The sequence below is a fragment of the Pollachius pollachius genome (assembly GCF_949987615.1).
Source record: "Pollachius pollachius genome assembly, chromosome: 20".
NCBI classification, from domain to species: domain Eukaryota; kingdom Metazoa; phylum Chordata; class Actinopteri; order Gadiformes; family Gadidae; genus Pollachius; species Pollachius pollachius.
Window position 1 is genome coordinate 14,229,075 of NC_136953.1, and position 26,726 is coordinate 14,255,800.

General features: G+C 47.1%; 1 protein-coding gene across 1 annotated transcript in view; it reads right to left on the reverse strand.

Annotated features, from left to right (window-relative positions):
• Positions 1-26,726, reverse strand: part of LOC307090858 (phospholipid-transporting ATPase ABCA1) — a gene marked incomplete at its 3' end in the record, with an annotated part of 158,579 nt that overhangs the window by 18,322 nt on the left and 113,531 nt on the right. The window contains 8 exon segments of the mRNA XM_079757653.1: positions 1,274-1,377; positions 4,486-4,620; positions 5,746-5,887; positions 9,365-9,471; positions 12,550-12,612; positions 18,818-18,944; positions 19,753-19,882; positions 21,672-21,795. Of these exon segments, the coding sequence (XP_079613779.1) occupies positions 1,274-1,377; positions 4,486-4,620; positions 5,746-5,887; positions 9,365-9,471; positions 12,550-12,612; positions 18,818-18,944; positions 19,753-19,882; positions 21,672-21,795 (932 nt within the window).

Sequence of the window (26,726 nt, forward strand, 5' to 3'; positions counted from 1 at the left end):
ATGAAAGAGTTAAATTTAAGACTACATTTCTCATCCCCGCTTGCCGGCATGGGATTCAGTAAGCCTCCAGACGTCTGGCAGATAAAGGTAAGTAATAAGTGAGAGAGTCGGGACTCGTCTGCAGCATCATGGCCACCGTTTAAAAAGCTCCGGTGGCAGAGAAACACTTGTACCTTCACAGCGATAAACTCAGATTAAGGACAATTTATTCACGTTTTACAACAGAAACGGAAAAGATTTCTGGTTCACGTGTGGCTCGCTTTCCAGCTCATCCGCGATGCAGCAACAAAGTCACAAGGCCGTCTGTCCTTTCTCACACAGGTTAAGTTCGGGAGAAGCCTTTAGTCAGGCGTGGGGTGTGGGGTGTGGGCCCTCCCCTCTGCGGTCCATAGCATCCATCGCGTGTTTGGGGGCCCGGAGGGAGTGGTTGAGTCATAGCCTGGTGGGGGCCAGACTCTGTGGAGCGGGCGGCTGAGCGATGGCGCCATTAGGGGATTATGACTTTGTAGAAAAAATGAAAAAAGGGGCGATGAATGCGCCACTTGACAAACGCAAACACCTGGTCGTTGCCGCGGACGACTGGATGCGACTCAGCCGGCGAAAACAACAAATGCGTGTGATTCGTCAATGGGGGGGGGGGGAGGGGGGGGGGGGGCGATGCACACAAACAGCCTAATGCATGTACCCGGGTTCAGGGAGTAAATGACATGGAAACACAAATTATTTACATGCTGTTGTGAGCACGAGCCGAACGGAGGAGAACAACAAGGCTCAATTAGACGTGGGAGCGCGTGAGAAAGTGTGCCACAAATGATACCCGCACATCGCGAAACAAGTTTTAAGAGTTTTAAGGGTCATTGGTCAAGGATATAAGAAGTGTGATACGAGAGCTTCTCTCCTTTTTTCATTTTTTCTCGTTCAAACTTGAATAATTTAAATAAGTGAGGGTACCGAGAGTTGACGCATAAAGTTTAATAGCGGAAAGACGACGAAAACAGAAAGATGGCATACCTCATAAAAAATGGACGACCTCAAACCAAACACTGGAAAACAACACAACTGAAGAGCTGAGGAAAAACAACTCAACACGGAGCGATAACACGAGTCGGTTCACGATAGGTCGACCGCACGCACTTTAGACGCCCGCACTTTAGACGCCCGCACTTTATACTCATCGTAACTAATGTACGATGATGAGTGCATGTGCAGCATCGATCTACACAGACACACACACCAAAGGGATGAAGAGAAACTAAACTGTTGTTTTTGGTACCTGTGTGATGTGAGGATCACCGAGCGGCCGTCTTTGAGGATGCTGAGAATGCAGTCCCACAGGAAGCGTCGAGCCTTCGGGTCCATTCCGGTGGTCGGCTCATCCTACGGTCACCATGACAACACACGCTTTAAAAAAAACCATCCTCGTCGCTTCAACTCAATACCCCAGCTCAACAGCAACTCGAATAAGGATCCCGCAATTGGAGCTTTTCGCAAATCAACCCTTTTTTGGGGGGTTGGAGGCGGTGGTGGGGGTGTATTTGGGTTTGATATGGTTCATTATGTCTAGTTTAAGCCAAATGGGTAATTCTGTTCCTCACAACCCCTGGAAAACGTTCCGGTTTTATTTCTTAATTACACCGCAAAACAAGTATTCTCAGCCCAATCAGCGGTGTTTGTCTGCACACAGAGTCACTATGGTCCGCTTGCCTTCTTTCATTAAAAACATTCTGAAGCTAACTGACAACCAAATGACATCAGCACATCCCTTACCTTTCCCCTGACACACAGACACACACACTACACACCATCACAAGCACTCAGACATAACGACACACAACACAAACTCAGACAAACACACACACACATATATAACACACACACAGACACACATACGTACACACACCCTCAGACACAAACACAGACACACACACACACACAATGTGCAAGGCAATTCACACAGCCAAATGTCTCGTGATTTCCACACACACACACACACCTCCTTGGGGCTAGTCTGTCTATGCACGATTAGAGAGTGAGAGGCCTCCATTGACTGGGTGAGCTCCATGCCTGGGCGGCATTCCACAACACCCAAGGGCCGTGTGTAAGTGTGTTTGTGCGCGTGCATGCATGTGTGCTGCACGTGTATCGCCATGCCTAATGCACCCCCCCCTCTCCCCCGCACACACAACTCCTCCCATTAAAAAGTGTGTCTGAGGCAGCTCACCCGGGCTCCAGAGTCCCAGCGCTTCTGTACCGTAGTGTTCACCCCCAGAACCCCCTGAGAACAACAACAGAGCCACTGACAACCCCGGCTGCCCAGCGGCCCGCCGTGTTCAAGTGGGAGCCAAACTGACACTCAACGGGGCCGCTGATTGTCACGGTTCTGAAGTCTGGACGCAGGTTTGAACAGGGGGGGTTTTGAAATGCGGAAATTTGGAAAGGTAATAAGTGTCGGTTTAGGGGTTGTAGAATGTCTCTCTGTGTTCTAATTTCTAAGTGTGGGAACAGGCCAGTGCCTCTACTACTGACACCTGGTGTTATTTCCAATAATCCTCCGTTAAATAAGCTGAAATCTAACAGGGTAACCATGAAAATATAAATGATAGTATGTCGTTAACCCTCATAGCATAATTGCCTAAGTCACGGTTTAAGGTTCATCTTGTGTTCAGCGTAAACAATGTCCAAGGCAAATAGGCAGATACTGATAATAGGATGTAAAAATCCCTCTGATTGGCTTAGGATATAGCCAATGAGGCACAGTGAATCAGCAGCTTTACGAGAGTAGAGTTTGTTAAGGAATCACACATCACATTTGGCAAAAATATGACTACGGCAAATATACTATGAGGCTAACAAAATGCGGAAATCCAGCAATAGATCTCTTAACGACCATTTGCATTTTAGCATCTTGACACACCTTTGACACAAAGTCCTCATTTAGGACATTCTTCCGAACTTAAAACGAGAGTAATGTTAACCGGGAGACATTTTGTTCTTTCCTACACTAAAGCGACCGGACGTCTTTCCCGTGTCCGGGCGGTGGATGGGGTCGGCCCCGCCCCCTCGTCTCCCTGGACGCGAGTCCACAGAGAGCTCCATTGTGTTGATCAAGGACACTCGGGTACTGGTGCGACGGTCGTTGTGCAAAGGCCTTGAATTTGACTTTGCGTGAAAGCCGTCAGTGCGGCACTGAGTGACCTTGACACACACACACACACACACATACATGTACACACACAAATACATACATGTAAACACACATACATGTACACACACAAATACATACAAGTAAACACACATACATGTACAAACACACATACACGCATGCTCACACACACACCTGCATGCTCATAGACACACACACACACACATGCATGCTCACACACACACACGCATGCTCACACATACACACACACACCTGCATGCTTATAGACACACACACACACATGCATGCTCACACACACACACACACGCACACACGCTGCATTGATCTTCCCTTAACACAGGGCTTTTCTCCTTGAATACAGCTACCTGTGAGGATCCTGCGTCACTTCACATCATCGTATTCTCATCAGAGAGCGTTTGCAGAATAGAAGGGGTGGTTGAGATCCAACACACAACCCAGAAAAGACAGCGAAAATACCCCTGAGCAGGGCTTTCTGTTTGTATATAGGCCTTTGTGTTGTCTCCCATTCCTCTCTCTGGCTCTCCACCTGAGGATCAGATTGGGTCTTTGATGAGCCAGTGAAATAGCATACGACTCGCGTTGAACCCCTTCAAAAAACACCATCTTCCTCCTCTACAAGCTATTAAGTCGCTGAATCTACTGGACTTTTCCGCCGGTGGTTTGGAGAAGCAGGCGTCACATCAGAAGCCCCCCCCGCTCTAAATCCCCAGGAAATGAGTGGTGTTGTTGTCGGAGGAAACCATCCACCTGGTCAGTGCTGGCGAGCATATGTCCTCAACGGACCCAGAACTCATGCATGAGGAGACCCGGAGAATACAAAGAGCCCTCATGCTGGTGCTGATAAGGTGGCAAGCACACTCAATAGGGTACACTGTAGGAGGTTGACACCAGTGTCGTCATCATAATCACCACGATCAGATTAGCATCATCACAGTTATCACCATCATTCTAATCATTGTCATCTTAATTATCAGCATAATCTTCATCTTCAATTTGGTCCTCATACTTATTATTACAATCATCGTCAGTATCAACGACATCAGCTTCATCATAGTCATTATCACCAACAACAATGCTAGCACGTCTACGACATCCTCTTCTTCATCATCAACATCATCATCGTTATCCCCATCTTCATTATCATCGACACCCTCATCTAGACCACCACAGGCCTCTTCATCACCACGACCATCATCATCATCATCTCCATTACCACCATCACAGTCATCGTCACTAGCATCACTAACATTAGCATTTGAGTTCTGATATTTCTGTTGTCAATAAAGCTTTGTAAATCTCACCAGGAAGATGACGGGAGGGCAGCCAATCAGAGCCATGGCGGTGGACAGCTTGCGTTTGTTCCCCCCGCTGTAGGTGCCGGCCGATTTGTTGGAGTACTTCACCAGCCCCAACTTCTGGATTCCCCACTCGGCCACCTTGGAACGAGACAGAACCGAGACACAACAAAAGAGAAGGGTTCAAAGACAAGCCATTTGGAGCCGGTGTTTGCATTGTGTGTGCAACGCTCAGGAACTGACACCCCCCCCCCCCCCCCATGGAACCATTGTGTTTCACGGCCCGCCCGCTTCAAAGACCAGGCCCGGCTGCTGGCACCACAGTAAAGGCCTTCATCGAAGGACTACCGGGACAAATCGCACTCTCAAATCCCTTCCCTGCTACGGGGACAGAAATTCATGTCCATGTGGATGCATTTCATTCACTCGTCCGCAATCATTAGGCGTTCCAGTGCCGGCACGCTTGTTTACCGTCGTACACAAGGGGTTGGGGCCCCCCCACTCTGAACAAACAGACACAAACATGATAGAGGGGAAAACACCGCCGTGGTGTGTACCGTGGGACGGAACAGTGCACACACGCCAGAACTTTATCACCTTTAAGGGGGGGGAGGGGGGGGGGGGCAGTGATCAAAGTGCTGGTACTAGGTTCAAGGCCTGTGGTTTTCTGCCGCTAGGCCTTTTCTCCCTCTTTTGATCCCTTCGCTCATTTGCCTGCTTGCTTGGCGGGTGGGTCGGGGAGGGGGTTTTGGTGAGGTGGTAACCCCTCCCCCCTCCCCCCCCCGAACCTCAGACACCACTGGGGGGCTCGGGTTGAATAATGGAGAGGCATAAACCACAGGCTCCGGCTGCTGGCCCCACGCGGGCCCTCTTATTCATTATATATGCTCCCCTACTGGCCGGAGTTATCTATCACTGAGCATCCGGACCCCGGAGTTAATGTGTGCTCTGGTGGAGCTGCTGCTGGAGGAAAGTAATGGACATGCGCACGCACGCGCACGCACACACACACACACACACACACACGCATAAAAACCAACAGCCGTCCGAAGAGGGACCCGTTGCTGTCTTGTTTATGCAAGTAGCTCCTTTGTCGCCGGTTGTTTTGTAGTCTTTTTAATTGAACTGGAGCTTTTATTGGTAAAGGAAGAGACAGAGAAAAAAGAAAAGAAAAGGAAGATAAACAAGGAAGTGATTTTGTGCGGGGGGCGAGTGGGTGAGTGGGTGGGCGGGTGGGATGGGGTTGAGATGCAGTGCAGCAGTTACCATGGCAACCTCCTTCTCCGGAACCCCCCTCAGCCGGGCGTAGAACTGCAGGTGCTCGCGGCCGGTCAGCAGGTCGTCGATGCCGTCGAACTGGGGGCAGTAGCCCATGTTCTGGTGCACCAGGCTCATCTCCGACCGGATGCTGGAAGAGGGGTAGAAACATGCTCTCATTCTTTTCCTTGAAGGAAATCCAAACAGAAAAACAGGTTATTTTGGATTAAACAAAAGCAATGTAGTTCTGTTGAATCCATCCAGGCTTTAAGCGCGACTCAAATAGCACAAAGGTTTAAAAAACGTAGGATGAGATGTGTTGTAGGGCACTTAGATCTGACCACCAGGGGTGGTAGTGCCATTGCTGTGTAGAGTAATCTACCCCTAGCTATCCTGAGGGTAGCCAGTTGCCAAGATGCCAAAATGGACTCAAATGGGTCTCTATGGGTTAAACACCTGCCATTGCATGAGTCACCTGTCACTGACTGTTTGGGGTTAGCAGGTCATGTCAATCAAACGTTTGAGCAACAGGAGTGAGTGGAGGAAGCGAAGGCCTGAAAAGCAATACGCCCCGGCCCTAAATCAAAGCTGCCATTGAAGTGCGTGGCGAGCAGTTCAGCGCGGCCCTGCCCATCGCCCGGAGCGTCCATCTTTAGGAAACCGGACTCAAAGAAAGCAAAAAGGAAAAACTTCCTTTTTCCCATTTCACGCTGCCATCTCCATCAGACGTTTAGGGCATGCAACACGCCGAGATAAAATAGAATCGATGGGGGGGGGAGTGGGCGTACTCGTATGTTTGCCGTTCTTTTCAAGCCTCTCTTTCGCCTGGAGGTGTAGCGCGAGGTGTCGCTTTGATCTTTCAAAGGCACATTAATCAACATTAGCTCCCCAGCGTGTGCACCTGCGCCTCGCCTAGCCGCAACACAAAGTTAATTAACCGCCGTTGTAAATTAACTACATAAAAAAGACGGCAAAGAAACGAACGTCGCTATGCGAGACGCGTGTCTGAGCGTGCGTTGTTGCGTGCGGTCGTCGGAGTCCCAGCGCAAAGAAGATGTTGTTTGTTGCAACGAGACACGGGAAAGAGAAAAAAAAAACCAGGAAATCAACACAGCACCTCTCATCAGAGGTGTCAGGGCGCGGGTTGTTTTTGGACTTGTGCAGAGTTTTGGAGAGTGATTGCGACGAGGCGGAAACGAGGAGGAAGATAGCAAGCAGCGGTATTGATGAGGCGCACGGCCGTGAAAGGGAATGGGAGATGAGCGAGACAGGAGGGGGCGGGAGATGAACCCAGACATGTGGGGCTGTGAGTTAAACCCAGACCGGTGGGGATGTGAGTTGAACCGAGACAGGTGGGATGGAGCTGAGCCCAGACAGGTGGGGGTGGGATTTGAACCCAGACAGTTGGGGTGCAAGCTGGGGATTCGAGCTGAACCAAGAGCGGAGCAGCAGGTACACCGTGAACCACAGCTGACCAGGGAAAACAGAGGTATACGTAGATAGATAGATATTCACCCCTTGCAAGCACGTGACCCTGACCACGTGACGACGCCATGACGGACGGCAAAATCACCAGCAGAAGAGTGTAGTAGACGAGCAGGAAGTTTAAATAACACCATTAAATATATATATAGACAGGGTGCGATTTGTGAAAAAACCAGAGGGGGGGATAATTTTGAGAAACATTTTAAAATGTTTCAAAATGAAGACGGACCCTGTGTATTTTGGTTGTTAATTATTACGATGTAATGGTGAAAATACTTTGGGTGGGGGGGATAATTTTTATCCCCACCGAGGATAAAAATAATTCAGCAGAGGGTAGGACGTGTAAACCAGAGGGGGGGATAATCCCCACCATCCCCACCGGCAAATCGCACCCTGTATATAGATAGATATTTAAATAACACTGTTAAATACATTATTAATAATATTATTTATGGATTCTATCGTTGTTGTGCCGTTATCGTTGGAGGTAGGGCATCTGGTAGGTGCTCACAAAGATCGGTATTTAGATAAATTGAAGATCGCCGGATTAGATACAGACCCTTACCTTCTTCCTCGCTCCGTTTTCACGGACCTCATCCAATCGCCTAGCCTGCCCGACTTCAGTCCACACGACTTGTATCACTATGTGGTAAACGGGGTATCCCCATACACTGGAGCTGATCTAAAGGCCTTTAAAAGTCTGGATGCCTACCAGTTCTTTGTAGCTGGCTGGGTTACAGCTACGCGATGCTACACTCACGGCAGGGGGAGGTACCTCATAATGGCAAAGGTAAGACATCAATATAGGGTTTATTTTGTGTTGTCTATAACACGTAGTTTATGTTTTTAGAGGAAAGGGTCGGTCGAGGCTACCCACATACCGTTGTTCACGGGTGTGCCAATGCAATGCAACTTTCTAATTGATGCCTAAACGCCTCCCAGCTCTGGGAAATGCAGTCATTAATTCTATCACACGTTGTGGGTATATGATCAGTAGTAACCACACATAGGCCTAATTGTAACTTCTAGCCATCTTCTTAACTGTGATTATTTTCGCTGTAGCCTATTAGATTTTAACACTTAGACACAGCATAGTAGTTAAGGCATTTATGGTGTCACTGCTGCAGTAAACAATAACATCACAATAACATTCAAGTAAAAATAATCTAATCTATAATAATCTAATAATCTCCACCTTGTAAAAAATGTTCGCTGCAAATCCTCGAGTACTTCGAGGGCTGCCAGTCCTTTCTGCTTATAGCAGCAACCCATCGCTGCCTTCTCTCCCCATCGAATGGTATCCGGTAAAACGAAACATTGTCTTTACCCTGCCTATTGGCACAGCCAGCTGCACAACAAGAAATAACCATGATACACGAACGAACGAACGAACACGTACCAGAGAATGTCTATTTTGCTTGCCGTCCGCCGACTACAGCATAGCTTTTCCGATACTTCCGCCGTCCGTCATGGAGTTCATAATTCGCGCGAGTTTTGCGTGACGTCACTAGCAAGGGGTGAATAGCTTGAGATACGTAGAGCTAGATAAAAAGATAATAAAGGAATAAGACAGACAGACCGACATATGGATAGACTATTATGCTGAGCTAAGGGGAGGATTGATCTAGGTTGAGAACATAGAGCTAGATGGAAAGAAGGACGAAATAATGAAAGAATAAGACAGACAGACGGACATATAGATGGACTAATAGACAAAGATATAGGTGAGGATTGATGTAGGTGGAGAAACATAGAGATAGGTGGAAAGAAAGAAAGAGAGAAAGAAAGAAAAAAGTACGAAAGAAAGAAAGAAAGAAAGAAAGAGAGAACGAACGAACGAGCGAGCGAACGAACGAACGAAAAAAAGTAAGAATGAAAGAAAGACTGAAAGAGCAAAATAACTAAAGGCTAAAAGAACGAAAGAAAGAATGAGACGCAGAGCAACAGATTAATAGACAGACTAATAGACAGAGAAATAGTTAAACTGCTAGTGTTTGCAAGGAAGTACACAGTAATCCCCAGGCGCCATCCTCCCCTCCCCCACCCCCCCCGTCCCCATACCCGGGCAGCAGCCATCTTGGGAGGCTAATTATGATGAGTCGCTTGCCGAGGCTAGCGCTAATGCTAGCGGTTAGGGGCTCACCTGTATCCGTTTAGGTAGGCCTCGCCCCCAGAGACTGGGATGTCCCCCGTCAGCATCTTAAAGGTGGTGGTCTTCCCCGCCCCGTTGATTCCCAGCAGGCCGAAACACTGGCGTGGAAAAGTGCAAGAAAATAAATACATAAATAGTACAATCGTTAGCGATAATGGAGTGGGTGTATTAGCATTTTAACTAAAGACTTTAAGAAACCGTGTTGTTTTTTTCCACACAAGGAAATAAAGGTTGTTAGTAGACCAATTTGGTGCTTGAATTTGCATGTATTTATTAAAGAAATATTCATTATTTTCAGTTAATTTGAAACCAGTTCAGCTTCAACAAGGAAATCATTTGCGTCGTTGTCACGTTCATCGGAACACGTTCGTATCATAAACAATACATTGTCGGCCGATTCTGTGGACGTGCTTCTGTAGGTTTTAAACCAACCCTTGGGATGAATCGACATGGGACCAAGAAAGCGTACCGCCTCTTTCCTGCCATTCCCCAAATCTCCCTGACCGCCAAGAGAATGGGAGCTTTTGCTTTTTTGTCGGGTGTTGTAGACGAAACAACCGACAAACTGGGATACAGCGGATTAAACGAGAGAGGAAGTATTGATTTTCCAAAGGTCACTAGAGAGAACTGTATAGGAGCGTAATGGCTCCTTGACTTTGGAATTATGCTCTCCCGACCAGCCAAGGCCACCTATAAATAGGCAGTTATAATTTGTTGCAAGCCTCTTCCGTTTGGAGAAGCATTGGTTTTCTTGGGTGTCTCTCTCCTGAGAGCTAAAAAACACACAACGGGATTCTGATTATTCTGTGGCTTTCGGAAAAGTCGAGAGCACTCTTTTCCTCGCTTTAAAGTAGGCGACATGCAAAGTTTCCACTAACTATACAAATCAATAATAAATAAATATTTAGTTAAAATCATATTCCCATGAATATGATGCAGACAAACAAGATATATTATTAGTACGTGTTTAGAGTGCTGGAGTTTGTTTTTGATGCACAGGTTCAAGTGAGTCAAGTGAATGCATATTTTGAGGCTGATGTCTTCGAGATTCAGATTTGTTATGACTAAAAACACATTTATGTATGAGATCGGAATGTCAATGCCGACCTCGAATAAATAAATGAGACAATAAACTTTGTCAGAGTGATAAGATGAAATAACAAACACACAACTGAATCAATGGAGTTCCACACATTAGACGATGTATACGCTTTTTATACGTTTATATAAAAGAGCTGCACCCTAACTTCACCACATCTATTATTTGGACCATGACTATCTGAAACAAAACACTGAAACACCTTTCCATTTTGGCATCAGCCTAATTACCTGAATGTTCATTTGTTTTTTTATTTGGCAGTTGGTATCTTTTCAAGCACAAAAGAGAAAATAATATAATATTGTATTGACATCATTACTACTTTATACTGTTCATAAAGGTCGATTTTTGGAGATTTCCATTGTCCTTATTAAACAGTAAATAGGCTTAACCTTCTATCAAAAAAAGTGTTAAACAATAATGTGTGGTAATTCTTATTACTCTCCAGTACTGCGACGACAATCCCCCTCTGGTCTCGTGTTAGTAAAGTATCTCATGGTGGGACTGCAGAGAATCCCAACCCAGGGCCTAAGAGCTTAGATATCCTCCCCAGCCGAGAAGCGTACGAGCGCTGGAAAAACACATCACGCTCCCATATTATATTATGGGATAGCGATAGCCCTATGTCTCACAGCTTCCCTTGAAGGCAGCTGACAGAAAGCTGCCTCTCCAGTGACCTAGCTTAGCATCGGAAGCTCCTGTACGTATATTTGATTTCTGTCAATCATTCATCCCTGGCTGCCTGTGACCGGGGTACGGCGAGAGGTGGATTCACCCACGAAAGAGGCAATGCTCAGGGTAAATAATGCATGAAAAACACGCTCTGTTTGTGTGTGTGTGATTGTGTGTGTGTGTGTATGCGTGTTCTAAAGATCATACCTTACATTATTTGGATGCTCTTTACATTTGGGATTTGGGGCCAACGACCAAAGGTTTGACTTGGTGGTGACAAGCCAATCGGATTTACTTGCCCGTGTCAGTGTATTTCAGGGCTGTTGTTTGAGTGTGTTGGTTCTGGTGGGGGTGGTGGGGGGAGGGTTTGCCTCAAGAGTTTTTGTGTGCGCATTTTGACACCGGCTTTAAGCGAGTGTATGAATACGAATGTATCCTTGGCATCCATGTGGGGACGCCATTGAGTAGCATTACTCCACGTAATTCACGATTAAGAAAAGACAGCCGTTACCACGCTACTGTATTTTACGATTTTCCCGAAAAGAGAGGAAAACAGCACAGGGGTCGTGGTATAACGTGAGATTAAGGCACCATCGTCCAAGTGTAGCATTATCACGTGGTCGATTAATTTCTAATATAACTGTGGCAGCCAGAAACGCTTGGGGAAGACTCATCGTGAACATAATTGACTCTTTTCAATGAGGCATTGAGATAAGGGAGCACAACCAGGTGAATATCCTTAATCGTTATACATTCATCATTTTGCGTATAATTCTGTCTGAAACAAACCAAATATGATATGCCTCCGAAACAAATCAATCAAATTTGACAATCGCCTATAATATACAAATAAGCACAATATGTGTGCGTTTGTGTATACAGCCTGTAAGGCTAACTAAGGATGTTTTTGAAACGACTTCAGCAGCCACCCTTCTCCTTTGAAGTGGGTAAACTAATCAACGTATTGTTGCACGATAGTACATTGAATTTAAACCTGCAATCAGCTGTTGTTCCTCGCCTCCCATTGTTCTGATTACCTGATGTTTTGGCGGAGTCTCATGCTTCTAGTCCAACAAACACATGAGAACCCTGAGACTCAATCAAATCCCAATTGAATCCCGTCTATATAATAAGGAGTCAGGCAAACACGGCTGATTGCAGTTTGAATGTCTCAGTTATATTGCAGCAATGAGGTTGGACCACCAACCAACCAATTTCACCTCGATATTATTATATCAGCCCAATAATAAAACAGTTAGGCCAAAGTTTCAAGAAGCAAAAGCATGTCCTCACTACTCTTCTATTCTCCAAAGTGTCCATGTCTCAGTGAGGGGTAAAGTCTGTTGTGTGTATGTCGTTGTGTGTGTGTGTGTGTGTGTGTGTGTGTGTGTAGCGCTGTGCTCACCTCTGCAGAAGGTATGCCCACGCAGACCCGATCCACAGCAGGGGTCTTTTTCCCAGGGTACACCTGTGGTGGGGGGAGAACACACAGGTGAGATCGATCAAGCGGCCTGGCCAGACTGCACTGGTGTATGCACAAACTGGGAGAGACAGAGAGAGAGACAGAGAGACAGAGAGAGAGAGATGAAGTGAGGAAGTGACAGAGAGAAAAAGAGTGCGTGAGACTAAGGCGAAGAGAGATACTTTAATGCATTAAATCTGAGTAGTGATCATGTATAAGTATGACGGTGATGTTGGTCACATGGGTGGTGGTGACGGGGGGTCTTGTTGGAATGCATGATAAAACATGGTGTGTAAGACAGGGTGTGGGAGCACACGTTGACAGGGTACCCCTGTTCCAAAGCGGGAAAAAAACGTTCAGGCGTGAGCGAGAAGTCCTGTTTTCCCGCGGGAGTCCGAGCAGAACCTCGGCAGAACGTTACCTACAGCGACATACTTCTCTTCTTCGGTCTCACTTCAGTCTTTCCACGGACGCTCGTGTTGTTTTGACATCGGATGACAACGCGTCGCGTGGCAGGACGTTCCAGCGGCGCACAGATGTGCGTTCCTTTCATCCACGCTATTTTGATTCCCCCCTCCCCGGACTTCCCGGTTGGGCCGCTGCGGCAGATGACAGGCAAGAGATGGCGTGCGACGGCATGGGGTGCGTGAGGGGTTTTAATCACGGTCTGTCACAAACGTGGGGACGTAGAGAGGCGTCTCGACGCCGCGGGAGGGCAAACCGTAGCGTTTAAAATGGTGAACCATATCCCCGAAAGAGGCGACCGGGGAAAAAAGCGCATTCCGACTCGTAATTGAAGGCGACACGCTTCCAGGTATAAACAGGTGATTAGTGTTGAGGCGAATTACATAGGGAGGAATGGGAATGGTCCCCTGGGATCTGATTGGATGGGACTTAATTGAATCGCCCATCAGACGGGGGAAGGTCAATGACATGTTGTATATAAATTGTCACATTTAAAACTCCATTTGCATACGGCAGAGAATATGGTGCTGTGGTGAAGGGTATGTTTGAGACATCTGAATGTGATGTTATGTTTTTGTGTCATCTTTCATTGGTACATAAATAAATGCATAATTGCATTTCGATTCCATGCATTAGGTGACTTTATTATTAGCTCAAAAGCTGCAATGGCACCAGTGGATTGAGTCGCACAACACGTAGTGTACATACAGAAAGAAAGACAGCAACGCCTCGTTTTCAATAGAATCAGTCATGGGGTTTTTAAACTGCTCATGATTTGAGCGGTTTCGAGTTTTCCGTACAAGGGTAAGTCCCATGAATAAACATGATGGATAAAAACACAAGCCCAAAAGATACTACTATCCATAGTACATCTCTGTAAACTAAGGACATACCCAACACTCGGCCATGATTACCATTGGAGGACATCACCAAAGGAGACCGCAGCATTTTTCAGTCTGACTTTGACTGGACCCCCCACCAAGATCACATAGCGGACCAAGAAAGAGTGAGAGAGGTGAGGGCCGGCTCTCACTTCAAACCCCCCTCCAAGCTCCGCATCTCCCGGCCCCTGACGACCGGCCCCTGACAACCGGCCTCAGACAGCTTCCTCGCGTTCGACTCTGAACTTGAAACTTTTTCGGAAAAAACTTTGAGCAAAGTTTTCCGAAAATGAAATTGAGAAAATGTCGATGAGAGGGCTAACGATCCGTTGAAGATAGACGGATATAACCTGGGATGACACTCGGGACGTGACAACGGCTTCCGGAGTCGTTTCACGTAGCGTAGCGGCGTTCAGGACACGTTTCAAAGAATGTGCTGTTTGTTTTGGTGTGAAGTGATGTTGTTTTGACAGAATGATGTGACAGGTACGGGGACTTTTTATAATGAACAGAAACACAGAGGGGAAGGATTTGCTCCTGGAAAGCAGGAACAACTGTTATTCTTTTGTTTTTCCCTGGCTCTTGCTCTAATTAGACGTGTTGTATTACGAAAGTCTATACGATCATACATTACCGTGAAAGAAAAATGAAGAGGCGCAATTGAAATAGGCTTGGTAATCAATCCTGATAAACAATTGGAAAGAAAGAATTTATTCTGCAAATGTTCATAATTTTTCCTGCCTATTAAAATCTGAATCAAAATAGCTTGACGAGAGGTGTATATCTTCGAGGCAAATGTTTACACAAACACACAGTAAACAACGGTGAACAACAAGGGGTTCACCATTAGTAAAGGCTGGGAAGTTTGTCCGTTACATCAGGCTTTCAGGGCGCGTGTTTACGACCACTTATCACAGCCTAGCGTCTCAGAAGTGCTCAGCACAAAAGCCCTTCTAAGGAGAGAACACAATGTCTAAATTAAGTTGTGTAAAGTTAAGTTATTGCCCTGGCGTTTACACATGTTGAAGGACCTACTAAATTGGTGTAATGAATTTTTTTCCAACACCCATCAAGGGGGTTGTAGCCTTCCGGTGTTCATCCTTTTGTTCATTGGAGCGATCAAGAGAGAACTGGACAGCACAAGCGTTAAGTGCTATAGCTCTAAAGCTAGCAGTGCATATGCTGCAGCTCTACTAGTAACAGCACATAGGCTACCAAGTGCTATAGCTCAACAGCTAACAGTAAATATGCTGTAGCTCTACTTCTTACACCACAAACGCTAACAAGTGCTAAAGCTCTACAGCTAACAGAACAGTTGCTGTAGCTCTACTACCTACAGCACAAACGCTACCAAGTGCTAAAGCTCTACAGCTAACAGTATAGATGCAGTAGCTCTACTACTTAGAGCACACATGCTAACAAGTGCTATAGCTCTACAGCTAAAAGCAGATGTGCAAACCGGTGCTATAGTGCTACGGCTAACAGCAGATATGTAAACCGGTACCATAGTGATACGGCTAACAGCATATATGCCGACAGGTGCTACAGCGCTACGGCTAACGGCTAGTGGCAGGGGGGCACACAGCAAAACATTTGTCCAAGCCAAGATAGATGACCGGAAAGGGGAGAGGAGGCGCAAAGGATCTGACAAATGACTGATGGCCCATCGATCGCTTCAAAACATAGTGAGATTTACGACAGCAGTGGGCCTGGGGCATATGGCCGCTGAGGCCTGGCACTCGTTGATCAAACCCGGGTCCGGACTGTAATCAGACGGGCCGCAGCTGTGGTCGGCACACAACCCATCCCTTCTCCCCCGACACTGGCCTTTGGTTGTAGTGTAGGCCAGGGGCGTTGGTTCATGGGTGTCTGGTATGAAACACACCAGTGTTGGATCACCGGGTTGAGACGCTATTGGTCAGCAAGAGGAGCATTGCCTCCCTTGAAAGGGATGATTTTTGTTCATGTAAAGATACGTTCCCTGCCGTTAAGTGGTTTAATACCCATTATATAAAAATAGCACGCAAAAAAAGATTTGAGTGAGGGTGTAAAATCGACATAACAAGAAAAAACTAACAAAAGGCATCTCCAACTGGGAAGGCTTTTGAAATGTAAAGCCAAATGCAACAATTTCGTCGATTGCCGCTGAAAGACCCACTTAACCGCGAGACATTAAGAAACCCTTTCACCCAGCGCCTGCTAACGCCTCCGACGCCTGTGTCAGTGTGTCGTGCCTGCCTGACATCCGAGGTGAGCGATTCAGAGTGAGCGGGAGAGTGTAAGGTAGCAGCGTGCTGCCACGAGAACGACATGAGGCGAGTGTGTGGTAGGAGTGAACCTCTCCAGTCTGTCCCCAGACGACGCCGCCGGCCTAACATCTGTCTGACGGACCGAGTGTTAAAATCTCGGCCACGGGGAGTGATGCGCCCTGCTGCGGCGCAACCATGGCAACGACCACGCAGTGCAGGCCATGGTTTGACCCCCCCCCCCCCCGGTGTGGCGTGTAGCCACTACAGGGCCCTCGCTCCACTCCTAGGGCCACTTAGCGGTCGCTCGTGGGAGTGGAAATTGGTTAAAGCCGCATGCGAGCCGTGAGCATATGAGAGTGTAATAACGTTTTTTCCCCCATCACAAAGGAAGCATCTGAACGTTGATTGGTTAAGCGCTATGGACCGCTCATCCGCCTAGCGTTGACGCATCTAAACACTTGTGGGTTGAGCAGCACGGATAGCTCACCCGACTGGTGTGGATGCATCTAAACTAGGGCTGAACGATTTGGGGAAATAATCTAATTGCGATTATTTTGCCCAATATTGTAGGTCTTATTGTATTTCAGTGTGTTTCGGTCACCACCCTATGCTCACGACCTGCACTACATGCAGCCCTACAGGCTGCATGTAGATAACACTTACCCCAACAAGACCAATATTGCGATTGCGATTTAATGTGTGATTTTTATAATTTATTAAATTCCTTATGTTGTGTATTCTTCGCTAAAAATTAAATAAATCATTCTTTAGTATGACCAACACAACATTGGAAGCAGTCAACATAAAAACTGCTCTTTCCTTTAGGCAGGCCGATGTGTTGAGATTAATTTATGTTATAAACTTCTTTATTTAACTATTGAATTGTAAAATAAAAATAAAAATAAATGAATCGTACTGATTTCCAGTCAGTAACGTAACAAGTCACTTTGTCGGTTCAGCACCAAGGAGAGCGCCCTAACCTTGCGTTGACGCTTATAAACACCAATTGGTTCAGCTCCACGGACAGCGCCCTATACTAGTTTTGACGTTTATAAACACCCATTGGTTCAGCACCACGGACAGCGCCCCATACTAGTGTTGACGTTTATAAACACCCATTGGTTCAGCACCACGGACAGCGCCCTCTACTAGTGTTGACGTTTATAAACACACATTGGTTCAGCACCACGGACAGCACCCTATACTAGTGTTGACGCTTATAAACGCCCATTGTTTCAGCACCACGGACAGCGCCCTATACGAGTGTTGACGTATAAACGTTATTTTATTGTTTTATTGTAACAGAAAAGTCGAAATCAAAATGTATTAAAGTTCTGATAACTAATATGTATAAAAATACAAACTTAAGATATGAAACTCACAAGTCCTTTGAACATAAACATAATAACCCCCCCCAATTTTTTTTTTTTAAATAATCGGCCGATTTCTTTTTATGGGCCAATACCGATCGATAGAAAATGCCTAATATCGGCCGATATATCGGTTGGGCTCTAATCCAAACAGAAAATCGGTTCAGCACCACGGACAGCTCCCTAAACTAGCGTCGACATGACCCCAAACTGGTCGGGTTAAGCACCACGGAAGAGCTCTCTCGCCTAGTTTCCACATACCCCGACACCAGTTCAACTCCTACCCGACAGACATACAGACGCCCAAGTTCAACACCTTCACTGGTTGTGATGCAGCAGCACATTTTTAGATGTGAGAGAATTGTAAACTATAGGGACGAACAACTCATTGTCAACACTTCGGCATATCAGACCACCACTGTATACATTCTTCAAAGTTTGTTTCTGAACACATACAGCAGCAGCCACTGTTATGAAGTCCCCGGGCGTGGGGATGCACAGCGTAGAGGTGTTGTGTCAGCAGATAGCAGGGCTTATTGGTAAGGGATTGCCGGCCCTTGGGTTGCGTGGGGTTCTCTAAAGTGCCTCTCCCCCGGGTTGGATCAACATAATTACAAACCAAATTGATAATAAACAATGTGACCTGTGAAATAATGACCGGTGCTGGGGCAGAGATAAAAATAACTGCGAGTGACGTGTGTGACACTTTAAATGTTTTAAGACTCAGTCAGGAGCGCAGAGTCGCACACCAGCCTCCACAAAAGACTAAAGACTCTGCATAGCCTCCCCCTTTACCCCCCACCCACCCTTCTTACACACTTATTAAATGTTATATGTCCTGGCACTTAATGTACGCACTTATTGTATGTTGTACGTCCTTGCAATTAAAGAAAGAATCGTGTAGCATCTTATCCTAGCTATCTTTGTTATATATGGTGAATGGGTTAACCAAGCGATTGTAAGTGCTTGGCACTTGGATCTATGAACATCCTAACTGTACCGACATCGATATATTGTTGTTTTCTTCTGACAAATGTACTCATTGTAAGACCCCTTTAGAAAAAAGTGTGTTCCCCAAATGTAAATATAAATGCAAGACTGCAATGCAATTCTTAATACTTCTCTTAAATGAACCCTGGCGGTTGGTTGATGCAACGCTCTGACGGTGGCTCTCCACTGGACCGAGAGAGGAGACCTGAAGCCCCAATAGGAGCCTGAACCCAGGGAGGCGATTCGGACAAGGTACCTTGGTGAGGTCTATGATCCGGAGCAGGTCTTCCTGCTGTGCTGGGCCCTGCAGGACCCGCTGGCGTTCCCGGGCCACGTCCTCGTCCTCCTCCTGATCCTGAGATAATGACTTTCCCCCAGCCGCCCTGAGGGGGAAGACAGGAAGAGGAAGAGCGCAATGAGGTTAGTCACCGGCACAATAATATCAGAAGCGGGAGTGGAACCTTTAAAGGGGAATAGTCAACATGAGCTAACGAATCATTATGGCAGGCTGGGGATGGGAATAAACTAATGTCTCCGGAGGAAACGAAAATCTGACGTAACACAGTAGTTTTCTTGTAATGTAGTTTCCTTGACAACCATGCTTTGCAAATCAATTAATCAGCCACCAAATGATTTGGTCAATCGATGGAGAGTTTGATATGCACATAACATTGTAATAATAGTTTAACAAATATAGAACATCAGCTTTTCCAGTTTTACCTTTATGTATCTTGAAGTTATTTAATCATTTGAACCATGGTTCAAATTATGGAAAAAACTCTGATGATCCAATGAGCTATAGCTCCTTATATACATAACAAGACTAACTGTCATGAAGGGCTAAACAAACACAGCTAAGGAAACTTGACAACTGCGTACATTTCCCCTTGACTGCGGATTATTCATAACCCCAGATGTCATTGTTGCTACGTGGCACTGAGGAGCAGGTACCGCTGGTGTCTGGTTCAAGGACAGCAGGGTGTGTGCTGAAGGAGGAGGAGGAGGAGGAGTAGAGGAGAGGAGAAGGAGAGGAGGAGGAGGAGGATGAGGAGGAGGAGGAGGAGGAGGAAGAGGAGGAGGAGGGGGAGGAGGAGGAGGAGGCGGAGGAGGAGGAGGAGGAAGAGGAGGAGGAGGGGGAGGAGGAGGAGGAGGCGGAGGAGGAGCAGAGGAGAGGATGTCGAAGCGGCCCACCTGGGCTTGCAGAAGAAGTTGTACTGGATGAGCAGGGTGAAGATGAACATGACAGCCCCCTGTATAGCCATGGCGCACAGGTTCCTCCCCACCATGTCCCAGCCCAGGGGGTCTTTAAAGCGGTCTTCGCCTGCGGGAGGAAGAGACAGGAAAATAGGAAACACCAGCCACCGGAAAAGGAGATACAAGAGAGGCCATTGTTTATATGAGGGTTTGAATGGCTCTTTCATCCATTTTTAATGGTGTCGGCTAGCTATTGCCGTCATATCAAATTCAAAAGCCCCAGAGGTAGAGTTAAAAGAACAAATTGCATTACAGAGTGGCGCGATTTCATTTTTATTAACCGCCCTGGCCAGCTCCCTTTAAAAGCATTCGCTTCATTCCGGTAAGTGCATTTGGAGAGCGGTTTGAGGGTTCCTTTGTGATACCCCCTTAATTTAGCTTCCCAACCTCGCCTCAAAGGGATCCCTGCGCCCAGTTCCTATGGAGGAGCCGCAGAGATCCTCCACATTCACCCTCAAAGAACCATGCGGACGAATCCTTATTGTGTCTTTTATACTTGCACCCTTTCTTCTTCATCTTCCAACAGACTGTGTTTGTGTGTGTGTGTGTGTGTGTGTGTGTGTGTGTGTGTGTGTGTGTGTGTGTGCGTGCGTGCGTGCGCGTGAGAGAGGATGACGGGGGTGGTGGTGTGGGGTTGGCCTGGGAAGGCATGGGAAGAAAGGAGAGCGTTTTCAGCCTCATTCTGTGGTAAATCGCCGCCTTCTCCACCACCGGGTCCTTTTTAAGTTGTGATTGCTTTTCTCCTCATGCCCTCCACTGCCGCCCCGCAAATGATTCATCAAACCCCGGATTTTCACCCTCCTTCTCCGCTCGAAGAGACAAGACTTCTCCTACAGCGCTTTCAGGTATCAAATTTTGCTTTTCTTCTCATCTTGAATATCTGCCCGTAAGCTCACCCCCATCCCTTTCACTACCCCCAAGTGAGGCTCCTCTACGACCCTGTTTCACCTCCGCTAGCTCTGTTCACCTCCTTTCACACGACTCCACTAACTCCAGACAGCCCGCTCACTCTCCTACACAACTGATGTTCACCTCCTCTCACTCTCCTACACAACTGATGTTCACCTCCTCTCACTCTCCTACCCAACTGATGTTCACCTCCTTTCACTCTCCTACACAACTGATGTTCACCTCCTCTCACACTCCTACACAACTGATGTTCACCTCCTCTCACTCTCCTACACAACTGATGTTCACCTCCTCTCACACTCCTACACAACTGATGTTCACCTCCTCTCACTCTCCTACACCACTTATGTTCAAGCTCTCTCACTTTCCCTGTTCACCCCCTCTCAGAATGCTCCAACACCTCTCCCATGCTCCTGTCTTTCCCTCTCCGCTCATCGTGTCTACCTGTCACTACCTACTAACTGTCTAAATGTAACGGCTGTGACAGGTTTGTGTCCACTGGGAGGGAGCAGTGGGCCTCGTGTAACTGAACAAATGCTCCACTCTCATTGGCCGTTGATTGCTACAACGTGGTGCGTGCCGTTCCTCGGAAGGAACTGAATGAGCCTTTGGATGAGTTGAACTTTGGGAGAACTCATTTCATCGCCCCCTGCTCCGTTGAGGACTTAAAGTGACGAGGACCGATTGGAGGGAGCGTGGTTATTTGGCATCATCGTCTGAAGAAAAAACTGTATTATTGGCATAGCACTTCATCAAAAATACAACCCTACATTAACACATACATACTGTACATTTTGCTTCAAGGTGGGGTGATGGATTGGAATTAAACAAGTCATTACATTCTTCTCTCCCAAGACATGGTTGCAATCCTATCTTTTTAAACGCCTACACTGTCATAGAACTAAAATGGAAATACCAACTGGAAAAATAAAAAGGACGCCCCTTACCAAAGCTGCTGTACAGATTGGCCATCGCCTCGTTCTTGGCCATGTCGATGAGTCCACGACCCAGGCAGAAATGGGGGAAGATCAATAGCACTTGCTTCACAATGTCATTGATGCGGGCCACACTCTATTGGAGAAAGGGAAAAGGCACACACATACAGGCACACACGTGAGCACGTGGACTACAGAACTAGGACAATGAAACCCACAACAGCACGCGACGGAGAGGCCTGGAGGTAGGGGGAAGTGTTGCCCGTGGCAATCTGTCTGTCTGGCCCCCGGGGGGGCTGGGATATCCGGTGACTGCTGGAGGGGGTTGATCTGGTTAGCGGCGGGGGGTCAGGACGGGGACATTTTTTACAGAATTTTCCGCAAATCCGAAAATAAAATGAAACAGTATGCGCTTTTCCATCCATTACTGTAATGAATATTAGGAGGGGATAAGCAGTAGGTGCCACTAATCCTCCTGTCGGGTGCTATTGTACCACTGAAGAAGAAGACGTGCGATGAGATGACCTCATTTAAAGAGCGACCCCTCATTGGTCAACGTGTGTCCGGTGTTTTTCGACAGTCTCCGTTTCTCGACTCTCCGGCGGAACGGAGGCTTGAGTGACATTTAAGCAACGCAACGTTTACATTGCATCGAGTCGCATAAATCTTTTGTTGACACGCCGACTTGGCCTCCTCCCTCAAGCATGAAAAGATTATAATTTTCCGCAAAATAAACTTGGGTGTAAGAACACACAGACGCAAAGACAGACAGACGGACAGACAGAGTGAGAGAAAGCGAGAGAGAGTGGGAGACAGGGAGAGAGAGAGGGAGATTGGGAAAGCGAGAGAAAGAGAGAGAGAGAGAGAGAGAGAGAGAGAGAGAGAGAGAGAGAGAGAGAGAGAGAGAAAGCAAGAGAGTGAGCGACAGAGAGTGGAAGAAAAGGTCACACAAAGAGAAGAGGCTCTGATCACAATGAGCACCAGAGAAGGGATGCACTGTCGTGTCGCCGCGCCACAGCTACGAGCCGTGGCAGCGAGCCGTGGCCAGCGAGCCAAGGCTGGAATCAAGAGTTTTGATCCACGACAGGTGGATCGTGGGGAGACTACAAAGCACCGTCCGCCGGCTGAAGATAACACCACTTCGCCGTGGCCCTGGTGTGTTTCCCATCTGCCGTAGTCGGCCTCTTTGTTGCTTTGTTATTTCAGTTTCCCTTCTCCACCTGTCCACCACATGTCCTTAGCCCGCCTCCTCTCTCCTTAGCCTCTCTGTCAATCTCCCCACCTGCGCCCCAGTCCCCCGTTCCTCCCTCCCATTACAAACCAGGTCATTCCTTTATCCCCTTGTCAGCTCTCTTTATATCTGTCATGTCCCTTTTGTCCGGGTGCTTCTGTGGCTGTAAGTTTTTTTTCCGCCCGTGTGTGGAACTTCGATTTCCGATTTTCTTCATTAAAAGCCTTTTTTGTCCGTCACGTTTCCCCAAGTATTCCTCTTCATTCGGATCTGACCCCCTTTTGTTCCTGCTGCCCTGTCAGCTACTGGTTGTGACTTCATCCCGCCGTACACAGACTAACGGAGGAACGACGGACGGACGGACCCCGGTCACAGCGACACAACAGACACGTCTGTATTGACTCACCACACCGGAACAACACTAATGGCCGGATCGACCGTGCTTCATATTCTCATGTCCCTGGTTGTTCCATTTGCATTCCCCCCCGCCGGCGGCTATAATCAAGAAGCGCCCGGTGAAACCACACTCGCAGTAATTGTATAAATAAAGACAGAGTGGAAGAGAGCGCCGTCGCTGAGTGACAGCCCGGGGGCAGCGATAAAGTGATAATGAGGGAGGGGAGAGAGAGGGGCTGGGTGCGTATACAAGGAGGGAGGAGACCACAAACAAGGGGTGAGGAACAGGAGAGGAGAAAGGAGGGGAGGAGAGGAGGGGGGCAGAGAAAAGAGGAGAGGAATGAAGAGGGGTCAGAGGAAGTGAGGAAAGGAGGGGAGCAGAGGAAAGAGGAAAGGAACAAAAAGGAGGAGAGGACAGGGGAAGATAGAGAATAGGTTGAAAGAGGAGGGAAGCAAAGAGACGCCAGTAGGGCAGAGGAAAGAGGAGAAGTACAATGGAGCTAGGATAGAGAAGCGAGGCAAGCGAAGGAGACGAGGGAAAAGGTAAGGAGAGAAGAATACATGGATGGAGAGGGCAGGAGATGAGATTAAAAGGGAGATAAGGGAAGGAGAGGTGTATGAAGGGAAGAAAAAGAGAAGAGAGGAGAGGAAATAAGATTCAAGGGAGCGAGAGGAGGAGGGAGGAAAGGGAAGCTAAGACATTGCTGACAGGGTGAGGGAAGAGAGGGGAGAGAGGGGAGAGAGACAGTGTCCACATGATGCAAAGAGCTACACAGATGAAGAGACACAGACAGACAGTGAGGAAATAGAGTATTGGCACGTCTGACTCCTGGTGCCGTTCAAAAGCAACTTTATGCATAATGCATGGCGCCTCGACTCAACACAGTTTTCAAAGGACTTTCTTACATCCAGAGAGACTATAAATTAGTCATTTGTATTTTATTTCTGGCAGGGCAAGAGGAAGGGCGATGACAAGGGCGGAGGTGGCTGATGTTACAGTGGAGGGAGGGAATGAAGGGGTGCATTTGAATACTTGGTCGATTTACAGTTCGATTCGATGTCGGTGACCCATATCAATGTTTGGAGGAATGCGTTGATATAGGCTGTGCTCGTTTTCAGCCAGGGAACACTTACATTTATAATAATACATGAACATATATATCTAATCATCTTCAGGGCAAATCTGGTGAAAAGCGACTTGAGTTTCACATTGTTTTGGTCACACTCAACCATAGACATGTCCAAAACAGAGGCCGGATATAATTATGGGAATAGTAGATATGATTAACATGTTCAGCTGGCAGTGAATATTTAATAAGTCGAAATAAAGACTGTATAATCTAGGGTTTCCAAACATTTCATTTGTGGCCTCGCATGTCAAATTACTCACACAATGATGTAACCCGTGAAATTAACCCGTGAAACCACATTACACACTTCATTCAGTATTGAGACATTTCATCATTGTCAACTTTAAAAGGCCTTCAATTTCATTTTGCACAATAACTTTCCCATAAGCCATCTGGGTCTCCCATGGTCAAACACCAATGAGATCATCTGACCAATCACATGTAAAAACTACAAATAAAACCTGTGCTTCAAGACCAAACAAAACCAACTAGGCGTCTGCATGCAGAGAGAGGGGGAGGAGGTGGAGTCATGCGAGTTTGACGCGGTCACCGGACTACTTTCTCTCCACAAACAACGAGCGAGCAAACCATCGACCCCGTCGACGAAGACGTCGGTGCTTAAACCTTCAGGGGCCCGAGGCACGGCGTGTATTTATCACCGTCGCGCTCATCTGCATACACCAGACGACCCTGGGGGAGATTTAGAAGGGAACGTCGACGCCAATGACATAGCAGATCTTAAATGGCACCGCAGCACTATGCTGATGAATAAACATAGGTTTTGGCTCAGGACGGTCGGGGGGGGCGGGTTGAAAGTACCGTGAAAACTCTTTCAGTCTGTGTGCACATGGGTCGTTCATGTTTAATGCCTGTTTGGGGAATAATTTAAATTATAGAACAAGAAAAAACACATCAAATGAATTATAATAATCATAGTAATAATAGATGACTTCCATGTCTGGCGAAAGGCCCCATCAGCCTCAGAGAGAATTGTGGGATAAATTGTGCAAACGGAATACATGCCTGGATTGCAGGTCGATGCATGACAAGAATGGGAGCTGTCTGACTTCTGATTGGCCGTCCATCGAGGAGATCAAAAACGCAGAATGCTCTGCAATTTTTTCCAACTACACCCAACTTTTGGACAGCGAGCCTATAAATCATATCCAAAGGGCTGGGTTGGTGGGGTGGTGGTGGTGGAGAGATAGGGTCTCTATGGGTTTTGTCTGCCCCATATTGCCGCTTCCCCGTTCCCCAATGCCATCGACACCGCTGGGAATCCCATGGAGGAACACTGAAACTATAACACACACCACAGGGAATGCTTCTATGAACCCGATGCGAGGAAACAATGAACAATGTTCAAAATGAAATCCACTCTACTGTTCGAGACGCGGTCCCCATTCCGCCCGGTCGGAAGAAGTCCGTTATCGACTTTCTCACAGTAACGTAGTTACTGAGAATCTTTGTTTCTTTGTACATAACAGACTACTTGTATGCCTGTATCCAACTGCAGCACAATTGATTTCCATTCCGGTTATACACATAGCAATGCAAAGAGAGCTATCGGCGTCTTGGTCAAGACCAGGCAGTGTTCACTGACAGACCGGTAGTGCAGAGATGTGTCTGTCGAAGAAAACGTCCCGAAAGATTTGTCCAACACAGCCGGCTCTATACAGCTGGCCTCTAACTTCATAAACTCAGACAGGTCAGCCCAGATGCATGGACACACACACACCTCTACCCACACACACACACACACACACACACACACACACACACACACACACACACACACAGTGTTGTCTTCAGATATCTTGGAATCACTACAGCACTAGCTCTCTCACACACACACACACGTACGTTTAGACCAGGTGTCGGTTGGGTTGGTAGAGTGGTAGCGATGCAGTTACTGAGTGAAAACAACCCTTTTCATGCACACAGTGCAGTACTGGGATTTGAGGCAATCCATAGGGAGCAAGACACTCCCCAGGTACAGAAAAAAATAAAAAAATAAATAAATCCTTTCCCGGGGCCCGTCGTTGTCGTGGAGACAAACTGGGACATCTGTGGGGCCCGCGCTCCTCTTTGACTCCTCTGGGGTTTTAATATTTTATTTCATTCTTCCCTTGAACAGAAACAATCTGTGCCATTCTTTATGGTACCATTCGGTTCAGAACCCCCCTTCCCCCTACGCTCAGAAATACGTAACACTGGAAAGAGAGAAAACACAAACCGCCGAGCGTCTCCGTCTGACCGCCCGCTCCGACGACGCAAGGAGAAACAAAATGGTGGCCGAATGGGGGTGAA